General features: G+C 35.9%; 2 protein-coding genes across 10 annotated transcripts in view; one reads left to right on the top strand and one right to left on the bottom strand.

The window, feature by feature from the left end:
- The window catches only part of LOC129566162 (potassium voltage-gated channel protein Shaker), a 54,204-nt gene that overhangs the window by 12,180 nt on the left and 20,256 nt on the right, over positions 1-21,768 (bottom strand). For 5 of the 9 annotated variants that reach the window (XM_055441813.1, XM_055441812.1, XM_055441806.1 and 2 more), the window contains 9 exons: positions 8,112-8,235; positions 7,695-7,863; positions 7,329-7,425; positions 6,611-6,806; positions 6,238-6,359; positions 5,979-6,132; positions 5,686-5,857; positions 2,440-2,543; positions 2,241-2,266 (listed from right to left, as the gene is read on the bottom strand). In XM_055441813.1, coding sequence (XP_055297788.1) covers positions 2,241-2,266; positions 2,440-2,543; positions 5,686-5,857; positions 5,979-6,132; positions 6,238-6,359; positions 6,611-6,806; positions 7,329-7,425; positions 7,695-7,863; positions 8,112-8,235 — 1,164 coding nt within the window. Of the gene's footprint in view, positions 1-2,240; positions 2,267-2,439; positions 2,544-4,535; positions 4,562-4,666; positions 4,771-5,685; positions 5,858-5,978; positions 6,133-6,237; positions 6,360-6,610; positions 6,807-7,328; positions 7,426-7,694; positions 7,864-8,111; positions 8,236-21,768 lie in introns of all 9 variants that reach the window. The other 4 variants (XM_055441808.1, XM_055441809.1, XR_008687707.1 and 1 more) reach the window with 3 other exon arrangements.
- Positions 15,827-21,768, top strand: part of LOC129566160 (xenotropic and polytropic retrovirus receptor 1) — a 37,321-nt gene continuing 31,379 nt past the window's right edge. The window contains exon 1 of the mRNA XM_055441805.1: positions 15,827-15,837. The gene's annotated coding sequence lies outside the window, so the exon portion shown is untranslated. The remainder of the gene's footprint in view (positions 15,838-21,768) is intronic.

Here is a 21,768-nt window from a genome sequence, read left to right as displayed (position 1 = left end):
TCTCTTTGTAATATAAAAATTGCGAAAGGAATGCCAATGGAAAGCTAAAAGTTAGGTGATAAAGCTTGCTTTGTTTGTTGTTCTTTTTTGTTATAATTGTTGTTGTTGGCAATTCGAAAAACTAAAACTAATAATTGAATAAAATATTCTCAAACAAATCTATGGTATATTCGTTCGACTAAAAGTGGAGCAGCAATTGACTGAGTAAGTGTTAAATCATTGTGGTGAGACTAAAAAAGCTTGGGGGAGGAGGAAAGTATAACCAATTTTTTGTTTGTTCTCAAGTGGAATGCAATCGTGATTATCGCCTTTAAAATCGCAATCGATTCATAAGACCGACAATGACATGACCCATTCATCACGGGGCTAGCAATGCGTTAACGAAAAACCAATTCAAACGAGAAGCACTTTTTTTTGTTTGTTTTCAACCAAATCTATCATCCATCAATGAATGTAGAGAAAAATAAAGAGAGAAACAAACTGGTTTTTAAATAAACAATAGAACTAGATGCTTCAATATTCTACTTTGCTGATATTAGGTCGAATCGGTGCAAAAGTGAATCGAATGATAATAGCGTCATTTATGCGAACGAAAAGAAACAAATGCAAAATGGTGACAGTCCAAGAAAAAGCAGCCCGTTGTCTCAATTCAATCGAACGGAACCGAATCAATGTGATAAACAAAACAAAACCAATCGTTTTTTTCTTTTCTATTTTTGTGCGGCATGTGACGACCACACCGAATCGACCGAATTTATACAGGACTCGTTTTTCTTGAACAAACAAAACAAAACCGTTTAGAACATCGATGGCTATAGAGTGGGAGGATGGAGTTTATTTATTACATATGTTTTATGATGACAAATGCTATTTGATTAGGTATCTGGTTTTTAGTTCGTTTGAATTCACATCGATCGATTCACCGACATCAAAGCGAATTATTTTATGAGCGAATACAACAGATTTTCAATTCAAATCAAATATATGTCCAATGCGAGAAGAAACAACAGAAAAACAAACAAAAAATGGTCTATGGAATCAAAAAGCTTAGCGAATGAAAAGAAATGCAAGATTTTTTTTCGTTTTTTTTTTTTTGGTTCGATTGTATGGCGTTTTGGATGCGAGTGGCGAGTTGTCGATATGAATGCAAATTCAAGCAATTTTGAATGCATTTAGCTGTCTAGAAACAAAAAAAACACATTCTTGTGTAATTCTAATTTGCTTCTTTTTGTTTGGTTGAATTGATGGTGAGTTAGCTTTTTGAAATTAAAATGCGATTTTCTAGGAAAATCGGAAAAAACAAACGATTTACTAAGGATTAAAATCAAAGAGGAAACTTGTGTGTTGAGTGGTGAACTGCTGATGTAATCGTGTTTCTGTGTGTTTTGAATGTTGTTGTTGTTGCGTTTGGTTTTTTTTTGCATCTGGAGAAATCAGCAAAACAAAAAAAAGGAACTCGAATTGAAATCATTAGCAATTTAAAAAAGAAATAGAAGTGAAGCGATTTTCCAGCATTAATCGAAAAAACGTAATCGAATTTCTCGTTAGAGACGTAAAAAAAATATGATGCGCGATTTGTTTGTGTTGTAACAAAAAGAGAGGAAGAGAGAGGAAAAAAAGTTCATGAAAATTGAAAAGAAAAAGTTCCAATTTTGATATGCATGGCACGCGATTCGAATGAATGAACAATGTAAATATTCGCAGAATGGCGTTTGAATTGTGTGTGTTTGTGTGAGTGACAACCAATCAAAATGACGCATATGCTTAAAATCCAATTAATGACGAATTGTGTCGGTGGGAATTGGGATTTGATTGATGACGATCGAATTTTAAGTCTCAACAATAACAGTTATGAATATATGTATATATATATATATGTCGAAAGTCTAATGCATCAATTCAATTCGGCTAGAAAAAATATCAACTAAAATGCCGTGTAAATGTGTGTGATGTGTAGCGAGAGGAATGTGTGTGAGTGTTTTGTGTGTTGTTGTTGTTATTGTTTCAAGTGTTTCAGTTGAAGAGTGTAGAAAAATTAATAAGTTAGCTTTGGTTATTTCATATAAAATAGAGAGATAGAGAAAAACGATAAAATGCGTTCAAGTCAACGAAACTCAATGTCAAAAGGAACAATGTTTTTTAAAAAAAAAAATGAAGAAATTATTAGGTGTTAAAGGAGAGAGAGCAGAGTTTTTGTTTGTTTGTTGTTATTGTTTCAGAAAATGTTTGTTTTTAATTACGTCATGTCTCCATAACCAACTGTGGTCTGTCAGTTTTTGCCGATGTTGTTGATGTTTAAAATGTTTGAATAAATTTTTTTTTTAAACATATCATCCGTTTGCCGTCAAACCATCCAGTTTTTGGTGATGTTAAATAAAATTTTTTAAAATTAATCCTTTCGTACAAAATTTTAATATTAAATAAGAGATAGAAACCGACCATGGTAACCACAGCCCACCAAAATGCATCTGGTATTGATTTGAAGAAGGAATTTTCGCTTCCAGCTTCCGCAAAATAAACAGCCGATGAGAAGAGTACAACGCCTAAAATTTGCACAAAGAAAGACAACACAGAATATCACGACATTCCTCGAGACATGTTACGGGTGTTTTGGTTTGTTTTGTTTTGTTTTGTTCGCATTTATTATTAGGTTTTGTTTGTTCATTTATTTGTTTTTGTCATAGTCATATGTTGTATTACACTTGAGTTTCCTGTTCCTGTTTTTCTCCTAAATTTTTAAAATGAAAACCATAAATCGAATGTAATGATCTGTGTACATATGTTTGGATGGCTATTTCGTTTGAGTGCGCCAGATTGTTTTGGTGACACATTCACAGTGTACAATTGTGTTTGTGTAATAATGTGGTAAAAAGTGATCAATCAATCGCAAACTCGTGTGTCATATTTGCACGAGAGTGAACCGATTGCATCGAGTTCAATTGCTGGCTCCATTTGAATGGGGACGGGGAGGATATACTTATATCATAACCTAATCGATATAGTGTGTGTGTGTTTCTATATTGGATGTGTGTGGTGGTTATTATCATCACCACCACCACCACCACCAAAATCACATATCATTCCCACAATAATTTCACCTAAGGATTTTCCTATTTTTATCCCGTTCATTCTTATTTCTAACTAACTTACTTATTTGCTAATGTTGTTTCGGTCGCTAGTTTCTTTCATTTCCATTTCAGATTCGCTTTCATTTTTTAAATTGCTATCACAAACAAACTAAAATTGATTCATTTTAAAACTAAAATTAAACATACCAACGAAAAATTTTGCAACAGAAATGAAAAAAATTGGTTATTTTAACAGAAAAACGAAAATAAATTGTGATGATTTCATTCAATCATTTTGTTTTTTAATTTTGATACGACATCGAATTACACGTACGACATGGCTCACACACAACATCGTTACGATATTAAAATGAACGAAAAAAGGACGAAATTGTTCAACACAAAAAGAAAAAAGTTCAATTGCTCAAATTGATCGAAATTATGGAAATCAATTTGTTGTTCACGACAATGAAAAACGAAATGTACAAAATGTAAGAGCAAAGGATAGTGAGAAAGAGGGAAGGCGAATAGAGAAAAAGAGTGTGCGACGGGGTAAAATGTTTAAACAAAATTCCCGTCAATTTGTCTTTGTATGATACATTTGAAGGAAAGAAAAATGGGAATAAATTATGAAAATTGAACGGAAAACGTGAAGTGACAGGACCACGACAGCGAGAATGTTTGAAAATAGGTTACAAAAGTCAAAAGAAATGATCCCAAAGTGCATTGGAAAACTTATGACAACACTTTTTTTTTCTTTTTTTTCTTTCGTTTCTTTTGCATGTTCTTTCTGCGAAGCGAAAGAAAAAATTCGCGTTCGAACAAAGTTTTTGTGTGTAAACTGTGAATATGGTCGAAAAAGTGTTGATTTCCCACAAGTTTCAATCTCACTTTGGAACGTTGAAATGCAATTTCTTTTGATTTATAGTATTGATATCGATTTTAAAACTGTTCTCGATGTGTATATTTGCATGAGAAATGCCGCACCGAGTGTTAATACTTTGTACATTTTGATCGTTTTGATTGAAGTATGGAGTGAAACACTTGAGTGAAATGTTTGTCAATTTCCATTAATTTCTTTTTTGCACAGAAAAAAAGAACGAATGTGAAACAATGATGTTACCCGATATTGTTGCGACTATTTCTGTTTGAAATATTCCACTCAACTTTTAAATATGCGAAATATTTGAAATATAGCCAAATATGTCAAATATACGAAATATCAAGAGGCATTTTTATGATCAAATAATAATGCTTCAACATATGAAATATTTGAATATATTTGAAAATATTTCACATATTTTTGTTCGTCGCAAGCCCTTCGATTTTAACAGAAAAACGAAAATAAATGTAATGATTTTATTCAATCACTTTGTTTTTAATTTTGATACGACATCGAATTACACGTACGACATGACTCACACACAACATTGTTACGATATTAAAATGAACGAAAAAGGGACGAACCGCATGTCTCCATATCCAACTGTCGTCTTTTGTTTTGCCGATGTTGGTGATGTTTAAAATGTTTGAATAAAATTTTTAAAATTAATCCTTTCGTACCAAATTTTAATATTAAATAATAGTAAGAAACCGACCATTGTAACCACAGCCCACCAAAATGCATCTGGTATTGATTTGAAGAAGGACATTTCAGCTCCCGCCTCGGCAAAATATACGGCAGACGAAAATAGCACAACGCCTTTTTTCGTGCCATTGGAGTTTATTTATTTGTTTGTATTTGTGTGTAACGCGTTCGGTTTTTTTTTTCATTTCGCATAACATTTTTTTTTCCGTTCGTTCGGTGTTGTTGTTGATATATTTTGTGTGTTTGTGTTAGTATGGCATCGACATTGAATCGATTGTATGTTTATTTGTGTTTGTGTTTTTGTGTGTAAAATTGATTGATGATCGGTCGAATGGTTTGTTGATATCAGAATGGATATTTTCAGAAGCGAACGATGAATTTATTTCAAAATGATGAAGAAGAAAATAAATGTAAGGTAATTAATAGAGTTAATAATTGTTACCTCTTCTAGATCAAAGTTTGAATCTTAGCTAGCTTTTATTTCGAAAAAAAAAACAAACAAAGAACTTCTATGAAGGTATATCAAATATCCGTGACTAAAAAGAACGTCTGCTTATTATTATTAGATGTTTTTTTTTTGGTATCGTTCATAATCATAAAAATATAGCAAGAATGTACTAGAGAAGCGGTTTATAGGTTTGATTTTATGGCATCAACTAAATACAGTATAAATTTGTTAACTGAATGGCCAACACTAAGATTTTTGCTGGCGTTGCGATGCGATATGACGATTGATGGCCCTGACTCATACGTTCGAATAAACAATCCCTAAAATGGTTTCTCTAGCGATGACGATTATTTTTTACCTTCTGAACTGAACGTGAAAAATATGTGTGTTTTTTTTTTAATAAAATAATCTTATTCAAAATGCACGCTTGTACAATCACGCACGCTTGATATTGTGTCATCTAAATGAGATTCGTATGTTGTTGTGGTTTTTTTTTTCAATTTTATCTTTTATATATTTAAAGTATTTCGATCGATGTATGGATTAAATAAGGAAGTGATGCACATTAAATCGATACTTACCTATAAATAAGAAAAATATTAATAAACCTAGTTCGCGCATGGAGGCTTTCAGTGTTCGTCCTAAAATTTGTAAGCCTTTTGAATGTCGTGATAATTTAAATATTCGAAATACTCGAACTAATCGTATCACACGTAATATTGCCAAGGACATCGCCTGATTCGTAGACTTATCCTGTTTGCAAAAAAATGGAAAAATTGAAGGAAAAAAGCAAAATGAAAATCACAGCAAATTAGAATGGGTGTGAGGATCAAATTGAAAATCAATAGATATGTTGTGGTTGTTTGAAAATTACCTGTGGGCTAACAGGAGCTCTCGGAAGGTTTAACGTGTCTTCCTCTTCGGCAACAACCGTGGCCAAAGTTATAAAGTAAGGAATGATAGCGATTATATCGATTACATTCATAACATCCCTGAAGAAATTTAATTTATTTGGGCATGCCATAAACCTATATTGGAGAGATAGAGAGAGTCAAACCATACGGTAATGCATTAGTATTGGGTCGGCTGAACCATGGACATGGAGTCCGTTGCAATTGCTAGTGGATGCTCACCTGACGCTCAGTTCGAATGTAAACCATATAATACATATTGTTTCTATGAGGAAGAATGGATCTGTAATGTCAGGCACTTCGTCTTCCTCGATTTTTGTGCCATTTGTTGTTGTGTTGAACACCTGATTTGGCGCATCGAATGATGTGTATGTGTGTGCATGACCGAAATTGGTTTTGCAATATGTTTGTTATTTTGCGGGGAGGAAAATGAAATACAAGCGCATGTGTGTAAAAAAAACCAAAGACAAAAATATAACACAAATATTACGATATTTTATATTTAAATGAATGGAAAAGCGTAAAGTGCAAATTGCAACTACGGATTTTTTCCAAAACGAAAAAAATCGGTTGTCAGCAAATGGAATGTAATTACCTTGTAGTGCTTAAATTCGGGTAAAGTTTCTAAACAAAATATAACGATTGAAAGAAGTATAACAAATACGCTAATTATGGCTACAACCCTGGCTGCTTGCGAACTTTCTGGATATTCGAAGAGCAACCACACTTTTCTTTGATTTTCATTGTCTGGTAGTGGTTTTTCTTCTTCTTTGATAAAGCCTTCATCCTCTCTGTGTGTTTTAAGCAAATAAAATTGAAATTTTATCAGTTTGGCATTGTATTTGTCGTCGTCGATGGTTTTTTTTGTTTTTTGGTTTTCGTTTGTTGATTTCGATTGATGGTGACTGATTGATCTCAATTCACACTAATCATTCAAGTAACGTGAAACGAAATCGATATCGTCAATGTGATGCGCAAAACGACACACGAGCCACACACTCCAACCTCACGTTAATTTTTACAGCACACATACACACACGTTGAACCTTCTTTTTTCTCGCCCATCATTATCGTCGCCGATTACTTGTTTCACCCATCGATTTACGTCACACTGGTATGGTGCGATTGCCACCTTGATACCGTAAAACACGTTATCTTTGAACTCGAGGCAGTCAAAGGTCAGTGTGTGTACGTGCGTGTATGTCCATTGAACCATGATGCGAGTAGACTTCGTGCACGTGGATCACATTGAAGATTGTTTGCGATTCGTTGTTCAAAATTATTTGTTTTCGTTTTAATTGTTGCGTTTTTACCTGAATTTATTAGTTGCTTGTTCGCCTAATTCATAAAATTTAATTTCTTCACTAAACACATCTAAAGGGACATTAACTGGTCTTCTTAAACGGCCGCCTACCCATCGTCGAATCACAATGGATTGTGTGGAAACAAGAACAAGATGTATGCGGAAAATGAAATAAGCGGAAAAGAAAAAAAAAGTCCAAGCCCAAACAAATGAATATGGTTTTAAAAATGTTTGAATGTGATTTTGCTGTTTGATCTCTCTCTCTCTCTCTCTCAACAGTGAGAGCTACGCAAAAGTATGTGTTTTACATTGGAAATACCTAGGCCTACGATATATGATATGTGAATGAACACAAAAATGAACACAGTATACTAACCGCTTTGATAATAGTACAGAATTGCATCAAAACTCGGTCGATTACGATCGAAAAAATACTCATTGCGTAGTGGATCAAAATACCTTAGTCGTCTTTGCGGATCACCGAGCAGCGTATCCGGAAATTGATTTAATGTACGTAATTGCGTTTCAAACCTTAAGCCACTTACCTGAAATTAACAAACAACCGACGAAGAACGAGGAGAAGAATAGGAAGAAGAAAAAAAAAATTGATCATCGTTATACCAATCGTTCGCATACACGCGTCGAATGTATTCATTTTTTTTTCATATTCAGTGGTAAGTATTTAAAAAATATTCCCAAGCCGTACTTCAATTAATTTAAAGCGATGGCAATTTGTCTTAATTAAGTCACGCACAAAATTAAGAACTAAAAACAAAACAAAACATCTACGTACGTTGATGACAACTCTTTCGCAAAAGTCATGGTCATGCGGAATTGGTTCAAAATGTTGTGGTTGCACTGGGAAACCAATTCCAGCCCCCCCTTCTTCATCTTGACTGCTCAGTTTGGGTAATGATCTGAAATAAGTACGGAATCTTTATTATTATCTTTTTTTTTATCATTAAATATTCGTTTGCTACTTCGTGTGATCTTTTTTCTTATTTAACAAACGAAATTAACAATTAAAATTCGTTCTTTTTTTCTGTGTTTTTATCGTTAGATTCAGACAAAATCTCTAAATAAATATAATATCCAGTTTGAAGAGAATCATGCTTGCGCATGCAATTTTTCATCGATGCTTGTGTTGAGAGCATTTCTCGGGCCGAGCCAAAGAACTAATAAGACTATAAATAATAAAACGGAATCGAAATCGAGTGCATGATAAATATGAATTCATGTCGTATGACCGAAGTCAATCATTATTATCATTGTGAGAAGATTTTAAGTGGAGAGAGAGAGAGAAAAAATGACGACAAACACACACGAAAAAAGCTTTCAACGTGATTAATCTGTTTGTTTAATCGGAAACACGAAATAATAAACTTGTTCATGAGATCGAAAACATTTTAAAATGTCAATAAATCATTAATTCTGCGGAATGATAAATGAATGCATAAATATGAATGTGGATGATGAGCGCTTGTGAATATCTACGTTTGTTGCCAATGGATGTTGCTCATTCGTAAATGATAAATCCCAATTTCGAATGAGTCAATAAAGCCTCGCGATTAAATGATGGCAAACTGATCGAGCGAGCGAACGAGAGCGAAAAAAAAACGTGGTGAATGAGAATAATCACGCAAGCAGATAGATGAAAAATAATAAACGGTGATGGTCGACGTGATTCGGATGGTGCGGTTGAACACCGAATAAAACGAAGGTGCACCATTTAAATAATGCAGAAAACAATTGCACCACTTCATGTTTTTGCATATAATGAGTTTTAAATAGGGTTTAATGGTGCTAAAACCGCACGGATTCACGTCTCTCCCTTTTGCTCTCTTGCTCTCTCCTTTTGGTCTTTCTTTTGTATACGTGCGCAATTTAAATCCGACGAAATATAAAACGTGAATAACAAAGCAAAAGTACCAAAAGACACACACATACACACAACCAAGTAGAGCGATAGAGTGTAAAATGCTAGAAAAGTTTTCTTTTTTCCCATTTTCTGTGAATAAAACCGCCACTGCTGCTGGCCTGAATGTTCATTAATATTTTCTCATCTGCAGATTTCTTGTTTGCTTTTCCTTCTCTTTCCCTTTCACTCTAGCGCGCGTCTATCCATTCATAACGGTCATTTAGCCCACTGAAAGAACACACATAAAAGTATCGCCGCCGTGTTTATACCATTCGAATCTCCATGGAACTGGAAATATATGAATTTCACCACGAATAGATATTGCAAACGGAATTTCTATTTTTCAAGCATTTGCTTTCGTTATTTTTAATTTTTGTTTTCTCTTTTTCCCCGTTGAATCATTTGCGCGCGAGAAAGAGGCAAAGAGAGCCAAAGAGCGGTTTGTTTGAATGGGTTGGTATAGTTTTGGGGTGGTTGTGCCTAGTGTTTGTGTGTGCGCTTGTGTGCAAGCTTTCGCAGGAAAAATACGCAATGGCTAATCCAGGAACAATACACAAACACAACAACCACCGTGTGCAGATGAGTGTAATGACGATGGTATGCGGATCAATGATTTGTGTGTGTGTATATTTTTTTATTATTCTTCATCGCTTTTAACTTTGTTCCTCCATCGAATACTTCCTACTCTTGTGCTCCACAATACACAGTATGTGCGCGCCGTAATGCACACGCTTTACTGAGCGTGTACGTGTGTTTGTGTGTAAGGGCTCCCCATATTTAGTTTTTCATTCTGTTTCGCTCGTTTCATTGATGACTTTCGTCAATGTGCGCTCCGGTATTTGGGTCACAGAATGACGTCATTTCGACCTATATATATACCATTATACGTATATTATGTAGGAATAGGAAAATCGTTATTTAGTCGCTTACGTACATTCGTCAGTTCATTGGTATAATTGCGTTTTGGTGTCTATACAACGGAGAAGTATATGTAACGGGAAGGAAGGCAAAGTGAACGATAGAGAGAGAGAGAGAGAGAGGGAAGGAGAAAAGGAGGGAACGAGCATTGACAATGCTCACTCGATTCACATGTGCATATCATATCGTGTCGTCGTTATGCACTCGCATTTTGCATTCATATTTTTGCCTATTTTGAGTGTGCTACTCGTTTGCGGGCGCTCACGCTCCAAACGCCGCACAAAAACGACGCAACAACGATTCATGTAGCATTGCAATAAAAGAGAGAGGCCAATAAAATAGACACACAGCCGAAACCATTCTATAGGCGAGTAAAATGCACGGCACCGTCGTTGTGACGTAAATAGAGTTTCCATTTCTTTTTTTGCTTGCTGTTGTCGTTTTATGCAAATGTTGTGCAATTTTTTTTCTGCTTCGCAGCTCGGATTTCTCTACTCGGGGTTTTTCTTCTGTTCGTTCATTCGTTGTCGTTGTCGTCGATGTAGTTGTCGTTTTGGAGAGCCACTTGTGTCTTTTGTTGCAATGCAATGTTCATTGAAAAGAATCTATTTAAAAAATAATGAAAAATGGAGAATTATGGGCACATCCTGCCATTAAAATGGCGTGTGGATACGTATGAATACATGTGTGTGTGTCTTCAATACCAAACTCGAACTTCGACTAATATTCATTAGCGACGATGTCTATTCAATCTTCGTGTGTGTTTTTTTCTTCTTCGTCCAAAAATAAATGTCCCTTTTCTCTTTCACACTCGCCTTTTTTACGCTCTTCCATTCGTCGTACCTCGACTCGATGAACAGCAATTCATAATGATATTTGCAAACGAAAAATTCATAATTTTTCGTGGCAATAGCACATATTCACTCATTTACAATTTTGAAGGGAAAAAGAACGAAAAGCAGCAACAACAGAAACAACGACGACGACGACGGTGATGGCAACAGCCAACGACACTGTGTGTGGTGCCATTTCTCCAGGATAATGCATTTTAAGTGAAAACGTAGTGCAGAATGAGAATGTGAGCATGTGAAATTGCATTGAATGTGCCACATACATAAATTTAGGTGCAATGTTGTCCCTATTTTTTACCGCAGGCACAACATAGCATGAGCAAGATTCAGCGTGATCGAAGAAAAAAGGGAATGAAAAAGAAACTGTGAAAACTTCAATGGAAAAAGAAAGCGAAAAGATGGTGTGTGTGTGTGTGTGTGTGAGAGAGAGAGAGAGAATGGGTAGAGTGAGAGGGAGACACAGCAAGCGTTTGAAGATTGGTTTTTCATGCAAATATGCATGCAATCGCAATTTTGATCGGGCGCGCTTGAACGGCTCGTCGTCAATTGTGTGTTATGTGTGCATGGCAAAAGGTAATAGTGCAGAAGCCCTATACATACAACACACAATTATATTATTAAATTATTATTGGCGTTGATCGGATATAGCATTGACGAAAATTCTAGGGGAATATCACGCTTAAATTATTTCAAATATTTCAAGAAAATTCAATTTATCTCTAAGAATCTGTCGGATGAAATATGGTGGATATTTGTGATTATGAATGATATTTAAATGTATTTTTTCGGATTTAATGCAAAAAATCTCAAATATCTCCAAAATCCACAAAAATCTGATTTATTTATTCGAAATATTCGAAAATATGTCATACAATTGATGTTTATTTCAAATATCTCAAATATTTCACAAGATTCAGGAGCGTGATATTCCCCTAGCGAAAATTGCGGCACACTGGAAATAGAAACACCAGAAGGAACGGCAAATCATGCAAAAAAGCGCACCAGACACCGTTCACAACGATCACACCGATCAAAACGGAGTGAATTGAACGCGTGCCGCACGATTTTTAATTGATAAGAGTGTGTGTGCGTGTGCGAGCGCTCGCGCGCACATCCGACCAAAATATTTTGCTTGCTAGCACCATATTGAATGAAAGATATGACGTTCTTTTTTTTTTGCTCGACTCATCAAAAATAGCATTTTTCTCATGTATTCAACAACGAGTGTATCTATAAATAATTGGTTCAAATGGAAATCGACTGATTCGAACGAGTAACATACAGCGTATCAGTGTCTAAAATTAGACATCTCACTCAACCGTTGAGCGGCGGCGGCTGCTGCTGCCATTGCTGCACACACATATTCGCATCGATCAAAAGCAAAGCCAAACCATAATATGTGTGTCGCTGTATGGGCGATTCGGTACAATGTCGCTGCCACAACAAAATATTACACGAGAGCAAGACTGTGTGAGCCAGCAAGCGCGCGCACGGACAAACGTTGTTGAGAACGTAAGGAGCAATTATGCGAGCTAAGCAAACAGATGATGTATGAGTAGTACATTTTGGTTGGAGAAATGGCAACTTCAATGCTATTCTCGTTGTTACATTTTTTTGCTGCCATTCGTGTTTCTTCTTCTTCGACTACTTTTTGCTTCTCTATTTGCCGGAAGATTTGCAGCGCATTGTTTGAAGAGATTATTACGTTAGTTCAAGTGTGTTGTTTGTTTTTTTTTTCCTGCTCTAATTCGAGTGGAGCGAAGTGGTTTAAAGCTCGTTTAATCGCTTACATATGCAGAAAATTTCAAGAGACATCCGGACACAAGCGCGCAATTTGAATATATATATATATATATATATATATATGACATCTTCTCATTGGGGCTAAAACATTGAATCGAAGAAGAAAGAGAAAAAAAAACCTGGACGTAACTGAACTGAAATCTCCTTATGTTTTGATTGTTTCACACAATGGACCAATTTCAAATAAAACCACTCGAGCAATCAGAACACACAACTCACACACATTCCCTTCCTCATCATTCCGAACTCTCACCACAATTGGATTCAAGCCATTAAACGATGTGCGTGCGCTCGTCTCATATCTCCTCTCTGTCTATCTGACATAGTACAACTTAATTGAATGGATGATATATATGTAGAACAGTCTTCCTGATATAAAATATTCACTACGATGACGACGACCACGATGGTGATGATGATCACATGTGATGTGTTTGTGTCTAGAGCATCATCGTCATCCCGGTCATTTTCACACCGTAACATCGACACAGCATCATTTAGTGATCGTAAATAACGGATTATGCCAAATGTGTCTATTAGCGCTATTCGATAATTATTAATTTAGCTGAGATATTTTATGTTTATGGGATGGTCATAAATTATCTTTGATTATGATATTCCTAGACGAATAGCTTTAATGGCCATTGTCGCCATCGCCTCAGTTACCACCACTAAAGCGGATTTTTATCCATTCATTGAATTCAAAACGGTAGATTCTTTCCCTATTCTGTACGCGGATAAGCGAAGACTTTATTCCATTTAGAAAAAGCGATTTGTTTTTCTTTTTCTTCTCATTCGATTGATTTGGGAATCGAGGAAGTAATTTGGATGAGCAATGAGCAAGTCTGCGGCTATTGTTTGTTTTCGCTTATTTGGAAATTCAATCGAAAAACGGCTCATTTATTACATTCTCCTGTCATTTCTCTGGCAATGAGATACATTATTATTCACGTCGCATTGTACGCAAGACTTCTTCAATAGAAAAACCTTGGCCAGCCAACATATCTCACACTGGCACCGAGTTGAGTGCCATTGTTGTTGTTGTTGTTGTTGTTGTCTCTTTCATACTGAACAACAAGATATTGTTGCCTGACTTCATAACAAATCAATTGCTCAGCCATCCGTAGCATCGCGCTCAGAATAGAAAATGACGACTAACAATAAAATCGATTTTCATTTAAACGCTCTTAGAAATAAATGCTTTTCACCGCTTGTAAACTCTGTGCTCAACGAAATAATAATAACAAAGACACGAAACAACAACAATAACAACAACAACAACTAATAAAAAAAGACAAATATAACGAGAAATACATTCATGTAACTCGATCTATCTTCGTGTGCCTTGTACAAAATTGCGAGTATGTTACGGAATTTTTGTTTTTTTTTTGGTGTTGTCTCGATGCGTACGCGCACCACGATGCTCGTTTTAAGAGGCCCGAGAAATGAGTGAGAGTGGAAAGAGAGAATGAAAAAGAGCACACACTAAAACAAGATTAATGTTTCACGTCACGCGGACTGTCATTTTGAGAACGGTAAACGGCCGCAGCTCACAATCAAGGTTTAAAACATACACATTTTATTTTGTGTTATTTTGCCTAGTGGTTTTGTGGACGGCAGCAACAACAACAACAACAACAGTGAGACGGTGACGACAAATGTACGCGTTCATGTTTCACATACGCACACGTTCGAAAAGCTTTTAAACCTATTGGATTTAGTTCGAATCAAACAACGATTTGGATATGTTTTTCATGATGCGTTTTTTTTCCGTTTTTCTTTCATTTTTTTTTTTTTATCTCGATGCTTCATTTTCATATGTGGTTTTAGTGATTATAGATTACCGAGAGAAGAGCAAAAAAAAATATACAGAGACAAAAAGAGGTGGAAAATGAAAGTGTTCTTTTGGCAGTAAACAATCTAAAAGGAAATGATCTATTTAGGAATAAATTCGGTTCTAGTTCTGTTGAAGAGATGGAATTTTTGATGTATGGTTTGGATTTTTTTTTTGTTCGTTGTAATTGTTTTCAGTCGCATTTACCTGTCTGTGAGAAGAGGGGGCGATATACTTGTTTGATTTTCACCGCTGAACGGCGGCTCTTGTTTCGGTCGTAAAACGGGAGTTAGACCCCATCTCTCGATGAAATCCACTCGAGAAATGGTTGACGGTGATGTGCAAGGTACAATTATTACTATCTTGTATATGCACACTTATGAAAGTACATCTATTGATATGCTCTGGCTATGATACATTTAATGGCCGTTACAACGATGATTCGCGTTTGGTGCCTTAAATTTTGCGTATTTTTTTTTCTTGGATCTTCGCCTCGTTCGATTTTTTTTATTCTTTTTTTCAATTCAAGCGAAGATTTCACTCTGATCGATATTTTCTTTTGATCGCTTGATTTCGCACTTTGGCCAAATCTTCTTTGGTTTTACTCTAGCATTAACACAGAATAACAGCTTTCTCTTGGATTCTAATCGCTTTGTCAAGCTTATGGTAACAATGATATATTTTTTTTTCCTTTGGTGGAGTTGGGTAACGATAATAACTTGTATGATTTGTAAAACTAAGTTCAGTCCTTTTTCGTGTATTTTCTTTTACACGTGTAATGATAAATATGTATAATTCGAATATGTATTGATTTGATTGTTGAATTTATAACGATTTTCTTCTATTTCATTTTTTTTTTACTTTTTTCCAATCAATTTTGTAGCAAGCACAAAAAAAAAATGCACTAAAATTTTTCGCAGCTGGATGTGTTTTTGTTGTTCATGTTCAATCGGATGTATAACCAATAATATATTTATAACATTGCACTTAATTTTTGTTGTTGTTAACTTATTTTTAGTCAGACCAGCTTCAGAGTATCAACGATTCGCTCATATTTTTTTTTCCAATTTTGTATACGAATAATAATTAAAATTCACTCTCCGCCTATAACATCAAATGAAAAACAATTCACATTCGAATAAAACAGAATATTAAAATTCACTTGAAAAGTATGAGTTCAATCCGCGATATTGTGCCAAATGCAAATTATGAATCAATCCAATTCATAATCAACCGTTCTCTACTCAATATTCAGTTTCCATTCAATTAAATCTCTTTTGCTCTCTCAAGCGGCTCTTTGAACACAAAGCAATCCGCAGAAAATTCAATTAAAAATTATTTATATTTTCATATTCGGTTTAGTCGAAACTGGAAAAAAAAACTATGCACTCGACTACGTCAAACCAATCAAAATGAGGTTTTTTTTTCACGAACGGAACAGTCGAAATGGGTTTTATTGTTGTTGTTTTTGCGATGGTGATGGAAATCGATAGTTGAAAATTCCGTTTGAAAATATGCAGATTCAAAGTGTTGGCATTTTCAAGCCGACTTTGAACGAAACGAAAAAAATAAAAACCAACAATGTTGATAGACGTGGCTGCCGGATTTGACGGCTGCTATATGTTATTTTGTCATGTCAAACAAATTGATCTGCATTTTATGGAAATCCACTTGTTTTATATTTATACATTTTTTATCGCTGGTTACGTCGTTTGTAACGCAATTTATGTGCCACTTCAGTATCACACAATATGACGAATTTTATGTGTTGTGTTAACACAACTTGTTAGCCCGTTCATTCGACGGGATTCATTTTTCGGGTTGTCGCTCGTTTTTTTCTTTTTTTCTTTTTTCGTCTTTTTTGCCTTTTGGTTTTGCGTAAGCTGTGAGATAATCTAGGAGATAATTTACTATCGGATGATGACTGTGTCAAATCAAGCCACCGAATAGATGAGACGAAAAGAGATGATGCGAATGAGAAGTCGATTTTTTTTTCGGTCTGAATCGATACGCAGACTGTGCGAGAAGAACACTGCTTACACTAGGAAAATTATGTAACTTGAGTGTGCAAGGTAGAAAACGGAAATGTTATGGAAATGTGTGGTGCTTTAGTGCACGATGCAGCACCAACTGCTGCGACGTATGACTGAGTTTGTCAAAACACGACAATGTTCAAAATACAAATGGTCATGAGGGTTATTCTCTACTTCTATTTCATTTTTTTCGTTTTCATTTTTCAGCCGTTTAAACAGACAAGGTTCACTTCGAATTTGTTATGCCGTTTTTCCTTTCTTCTTTTGTTTCGTGTCGTGCATCTCTGAGGTTTTCGACGTTCGTCTTTTACAAATGAACGAGCATTGAACAAAAGCTGGGCGATTTTCACGTTGTTTTTTGTCTTTTTTCTTCTTTCTGTTACGCGTACGTGTCGTTTCAAAGCCTTGATGTCTCTTTGGACAGTTTTTTTCCTCGGCCCATGTGAGTGTGCGTTGATGGTTTTTTTTCTCTCTTTTTATTTTTTCTCTTTTTTTCGATTTGTTTTATTTGTTCATGAATAATTCTTTCTGCCAAGTCTTTTGAAATTTATTGAAAAAAAAAATGTTTTTGTTTCATCTTGTCACTCGTCTACGTCATTAAAGCGAGGTCGGAAGTGACACAAAAACACACCAAATGACACAAAGGCAAACGAGATACGACCGAAATCAAACCCGATAGACAGACCAAAGAACTCAGAATAGCGAACAAAAAAAAAGCAAAGAGATAAAACAACAACAGCACCATGTTCGGATGTTCATCGATGTGAGAGAGTAAAAAAAAGTGATTTCAGGATCACCGTGCACCTCGACCGTCATTTTCTCCCGTTTCTATTTCACTTTCGATTATGTTCGCTTGCAAATGATGTGTGTTGCGACAGACACATTTTGTGATTACATTTACTTCATTCGCATATAAATCGATTATGAGTCTGACGTGATCCGAACGAGACAGAGACAACGAGTTCTGCGAAACGAACAACAACAACAACAACACCAAAATTTGATATATATTTAAATCGAATGTCAAACGATTCTTCACATTCAAATGCACATGTATTTCATGAACTTTGTATTTTTTACTTCAATTTCACTTTTGGCGCCCCGAGTTTCAGTTTCATTTGATTCACTTGTATTCAAGCCGAATGGGTTTTTTTTTTGTTGGGAGATACCATTTTATTTTTAAATATGTTATTTTCGATTACAACAATTTCGATTTGTACGCGACAGCCGTTGAAAATAAACAGTCGAGCGAAGAAAAAAGTGAAAAAAGGAGATGGAATAGAAAAATCAAGAGCCAAAAGGAAAAAGATACTTGACGAGTTGGGAAAAAAGTCTCATCTCAATATATTTATGAGTATGCTGTAACATTGCTACTGTTTTCCGCTATAATAGCGACAGGAAAAAAATAAATAAAAAGAAGAATGAAGAGAAGAAGAAAAAAAACGAATCGTACACACTCATGCGACACAATGTGTGCACATACAGCAAACATAAACGCCAATAGCGTCAGAGCGACAAGGATGAAAAATGATACGCTTTGAAACACACGGGAACATGAGCGAATGTCGAATGCTATGGCCAGAAAGAGAGCATACGAAAATGAGAGAACGAGAGAGTGAGAGCGAACGAGCAGTTGAGTGTGAAAAGCATTGTGTATTTTGTATGTTGGAAAAATTGGTGGACTAGAGTTTAGAGGCACGCGCGATACATTTCCATTTTCATAACAGTAAGTAAGTAATCACAACGCTTATTCGTGTGTCGACATATATATATATATATATATATGTACAACGGGATATGTATAAATAGTCGAAAAGTGTACAAGATGGAAAAGGCAATAGGTTTGTATGTATGGTCGACGGTTCGAAATTGGCGAGAGAGCAGAAGTACACACGGAGATAGAGAAATGGTGATCGTGAAAAGCGCATTTTGAGGCCGAATGAAGAAAAAGAAAGAAAGATACGGTTCCAATGAGTGTATATGTATATAGTCACACGAGCGAATTAGTTGAAGGGATTTCGCACTATGTGTGCAATAGTGTATCGACATGCGACGAATGAAAAGGTAACGACGTTTACGTTCCTATGAAAAGGACAACAAATATTTCACTTTTTTTCGGGAACAAATAAAAAAGCGAACAAATGGAATCGCGCACGATGAAAGAACAAATGCCATTTCTCCTGGCAATGGCTGTTTTTTTTTTCGTTTGCGTTTCAAGGAGGAGTGGGGGAAAAACTCAATGGCAAATTACGACGGTACGCAATCACGGCAATTCATGCGACGAAATGAACGCACATAGGAACAAAGTGGGCAAAAAAAAAGCCAAATGCTCATTTTCTTGCTTTGTTATTGTCTTGTACGTCATGAATTATTGGTAGTGTGCTGCGAATTCTTTACAGCCATAAATTGGTGCAAATAAATTTTCAAAGGCATTTATCGCATTTCGACTTCGATCGGGCTTCCCCATTGTTGCTGACTCACGCTGGCCATTGTTAACGCCACACAAATATGTCGACCATAACAAATTACATGGTTTCATTTCATTGCCACTTTCTGCGGACAGTCATAAACATATCTACACACACACACACACGATAATTTTTTTTTTGCACTAACGTGCGCTAACCAAGTGGAAATTTCGTTTCGTTTCTTGTTCACTCGTTGTACCAGTACAAAGTGGGCAGTTGTTGTTGTTGCCTGCTGATTCTACATTTTCTAGCAGAACAATTGATTGTTCTGTTATAACGCGATTGTCAAATTGCACATAAAGGATTTCATCGGTCATTTTATTCTCGGTCATTTTGTTTCTAGGCGTCTTGCCTCATCACATCAGCCACTCATCGGGGTTTTTTTGTCTCTCTCTTCTACTTCATTTTCATCTTCATCTTTAAGTCACACTCTCACAGTCATTATCGTTCTTTGTGCACACAAATAATCTGTCGACGAAAATTTCTCTGTCTCGTGCCCGATGCTCACTGCTTGGGTCTCTCTATATTGGTTTTTCTCTGGCGCGCGCGTTCTATAGTATACGAAATCAACGTCTCCGAAAAATTTTCTCGCTGTGAAGTCTTACAAAGCTCTCACAAAATTAAACTCAAATGGAAATGAAAACACATTTTGTCCCGTATGCTATTCGCTATTTTATTCAACCGTAGAGATGACCATTCGATTTCGTTTTTCTGTGAAGAATTTTTTCTTCGTCTTTTCTTTTTTGTTCATTTTTTCATTTGGCATGCATTCGGGTGTGGAACACTTTGTTTTATTCCCTCAACTGACCGAGACCGTCGAACATTTTCTTTGTTGTACAAATTCTAATAACAAACTCGAAATATCGTTCACTTTAACCGAATGAGCGAAAAAAGAAAAATCTTCTCGGTCATTAAGAGAAAAAAAAATTCAGCAATAAATCAAACTATTTTGTTGTGTGTTGAGATGAAAATGCAAATGATATTCCACCTCAGACACACTTACACACAGAGAGAGAGAGCAAGAGTAAAATGAATGGAAAAATAGTTGAATAAAAAAAAAAATCACGGTCATTTGGACCAAAATTGCACTCCGGAATTTGGATAACACCTTTCGGAATTTATGTAATGGATTGATTCAGGATTCGCATTTTGCACTTGATGAAATCTCCGAAAAATCCTCCACACACAGACTCAAACACACACTAGCTCTCAAAATGTTTTCTCACACAGAGCGAATACTCAATTCACGTTGAAACAGTGGAAATGCTGTTGGCCAAATTTTCTTCTTTTACAGTCAAATATTTTCAATGTGGTGCTCCAAACACCACACACACTTTTCTCTCTCTCTCACGAGAATTTCGTTCAATTATTCGTGTACGACTTTACCAAGAGAACAAACAAAAAATAATAATTTTTATCACTTGCAAATCGTGAAAAAATTGACGATTTTCTTTTTTTTTTACTTTATTTTCCGTTTTGATACGTTGTTCTGCTGATAATTTTCACTAATACTGCCTTGCGTTTGCCATACGAAATTTTTTTTTGCGCCCGTCGATCTCTCTTCGAATGAAAAACTCGAACGAATCGAATGAGAAGAAGAAGAGAAAAAAAAGCAACCTTTTTCCTCGTCCAATTCCACATGAAGCAAGGATGAGTGAGAGAGAGCGAGCGTATAGAAGAGCTTTCGCATGTGATTGTATGTGTGGATTGTTGGCGTTTTTTTGAAGTTCAGTAACATCGCACAGCAGTCGTACTGCTCACTCGCACGTTGGCTGCCTGCAACAACACAACCGGACGATTCAGATTTGTTTGCATGTGGGTGTGTGAGTGAGAGATTCTAACCAGCATTTTGGGCTAAAGTGAGAACGAAAATGATATGATTGAAAACTCAGCGCGCGCTCTGTGGTTTAATTCATGACGATAGTCATTCACGGGCAGCGCAATAGACAGAGACATGTATATGAGTTTAAAAGTCACGCTAAAGCAATTCGGATGCTCAACATTTACACATTCTCGGTATTGGTATTGGGAATTTGTTGTCAACGACAGCGGCTGGTATGTGTGTGCGATGATTGACGAAAACGGAGAAAGAGAATGAATTTCAGTCTTTTTGAAAGCTGTGGAAATGTGCGCAAAATCGTTGCTCGATGCTTTCAACTGTATGGCTTGAAATGTGTGTATACTATGATACGCGCCATGCATACGACAACACATGCGAGCGTGTTTCGTTTGCTCTGGATTGTTTGATGCTCATTCATTTGGCATACATATTTTTTCACTCTCTCTCGGTTCTCTCGCTCTCAATCCGCATTTTCTCTCCCGCAAACTCGGAAAATCCGATGATTCTCAAACTGTGTAACCACATACGTACCGTAATGAAAACAAAGCGCTGCGCGTTGCAATGCGTTCAGATGCGTTGGCATACGTTGTCTTCAACAAAACAAATGTGCTTGAAAAATATCGTTACATCGATGTTAATCCCGAAAAATTAGGGATTAATTTTTGACCACACAGCAGTAGCAGCAGCAACTACATGATTATCCGTTCCATTTGAAAAAATATAATTGGCTGTGTGTTGAGATAACACACTCACTAACTCTGAAACTTGTGCCTTGAATGGTTTCT

Source organism: Sitodiplosis mosellana, unplaced genomic scaffold (assembly GCF_009176505.1).
Source record: "Sitodiplosis mosellana isolate CC-2019 unplaced genomic scaffold, AAFC_SMos_1.0 Smas_scaffold_3, whole genome shotgun sequence".
Classification (NCBI taxonomy): domain Eukaryota; kingdom Metazoa; phylum Arthropoda; class Insecta; order Diptera; family Cecidomyiidae; genus Sitodiplosis; species Sitodiplosis mosellana.
Note: the sequence above shows the minus strand (reverse complement) of the source record. Positions and strands in the feature narration are given on the sequence as shown.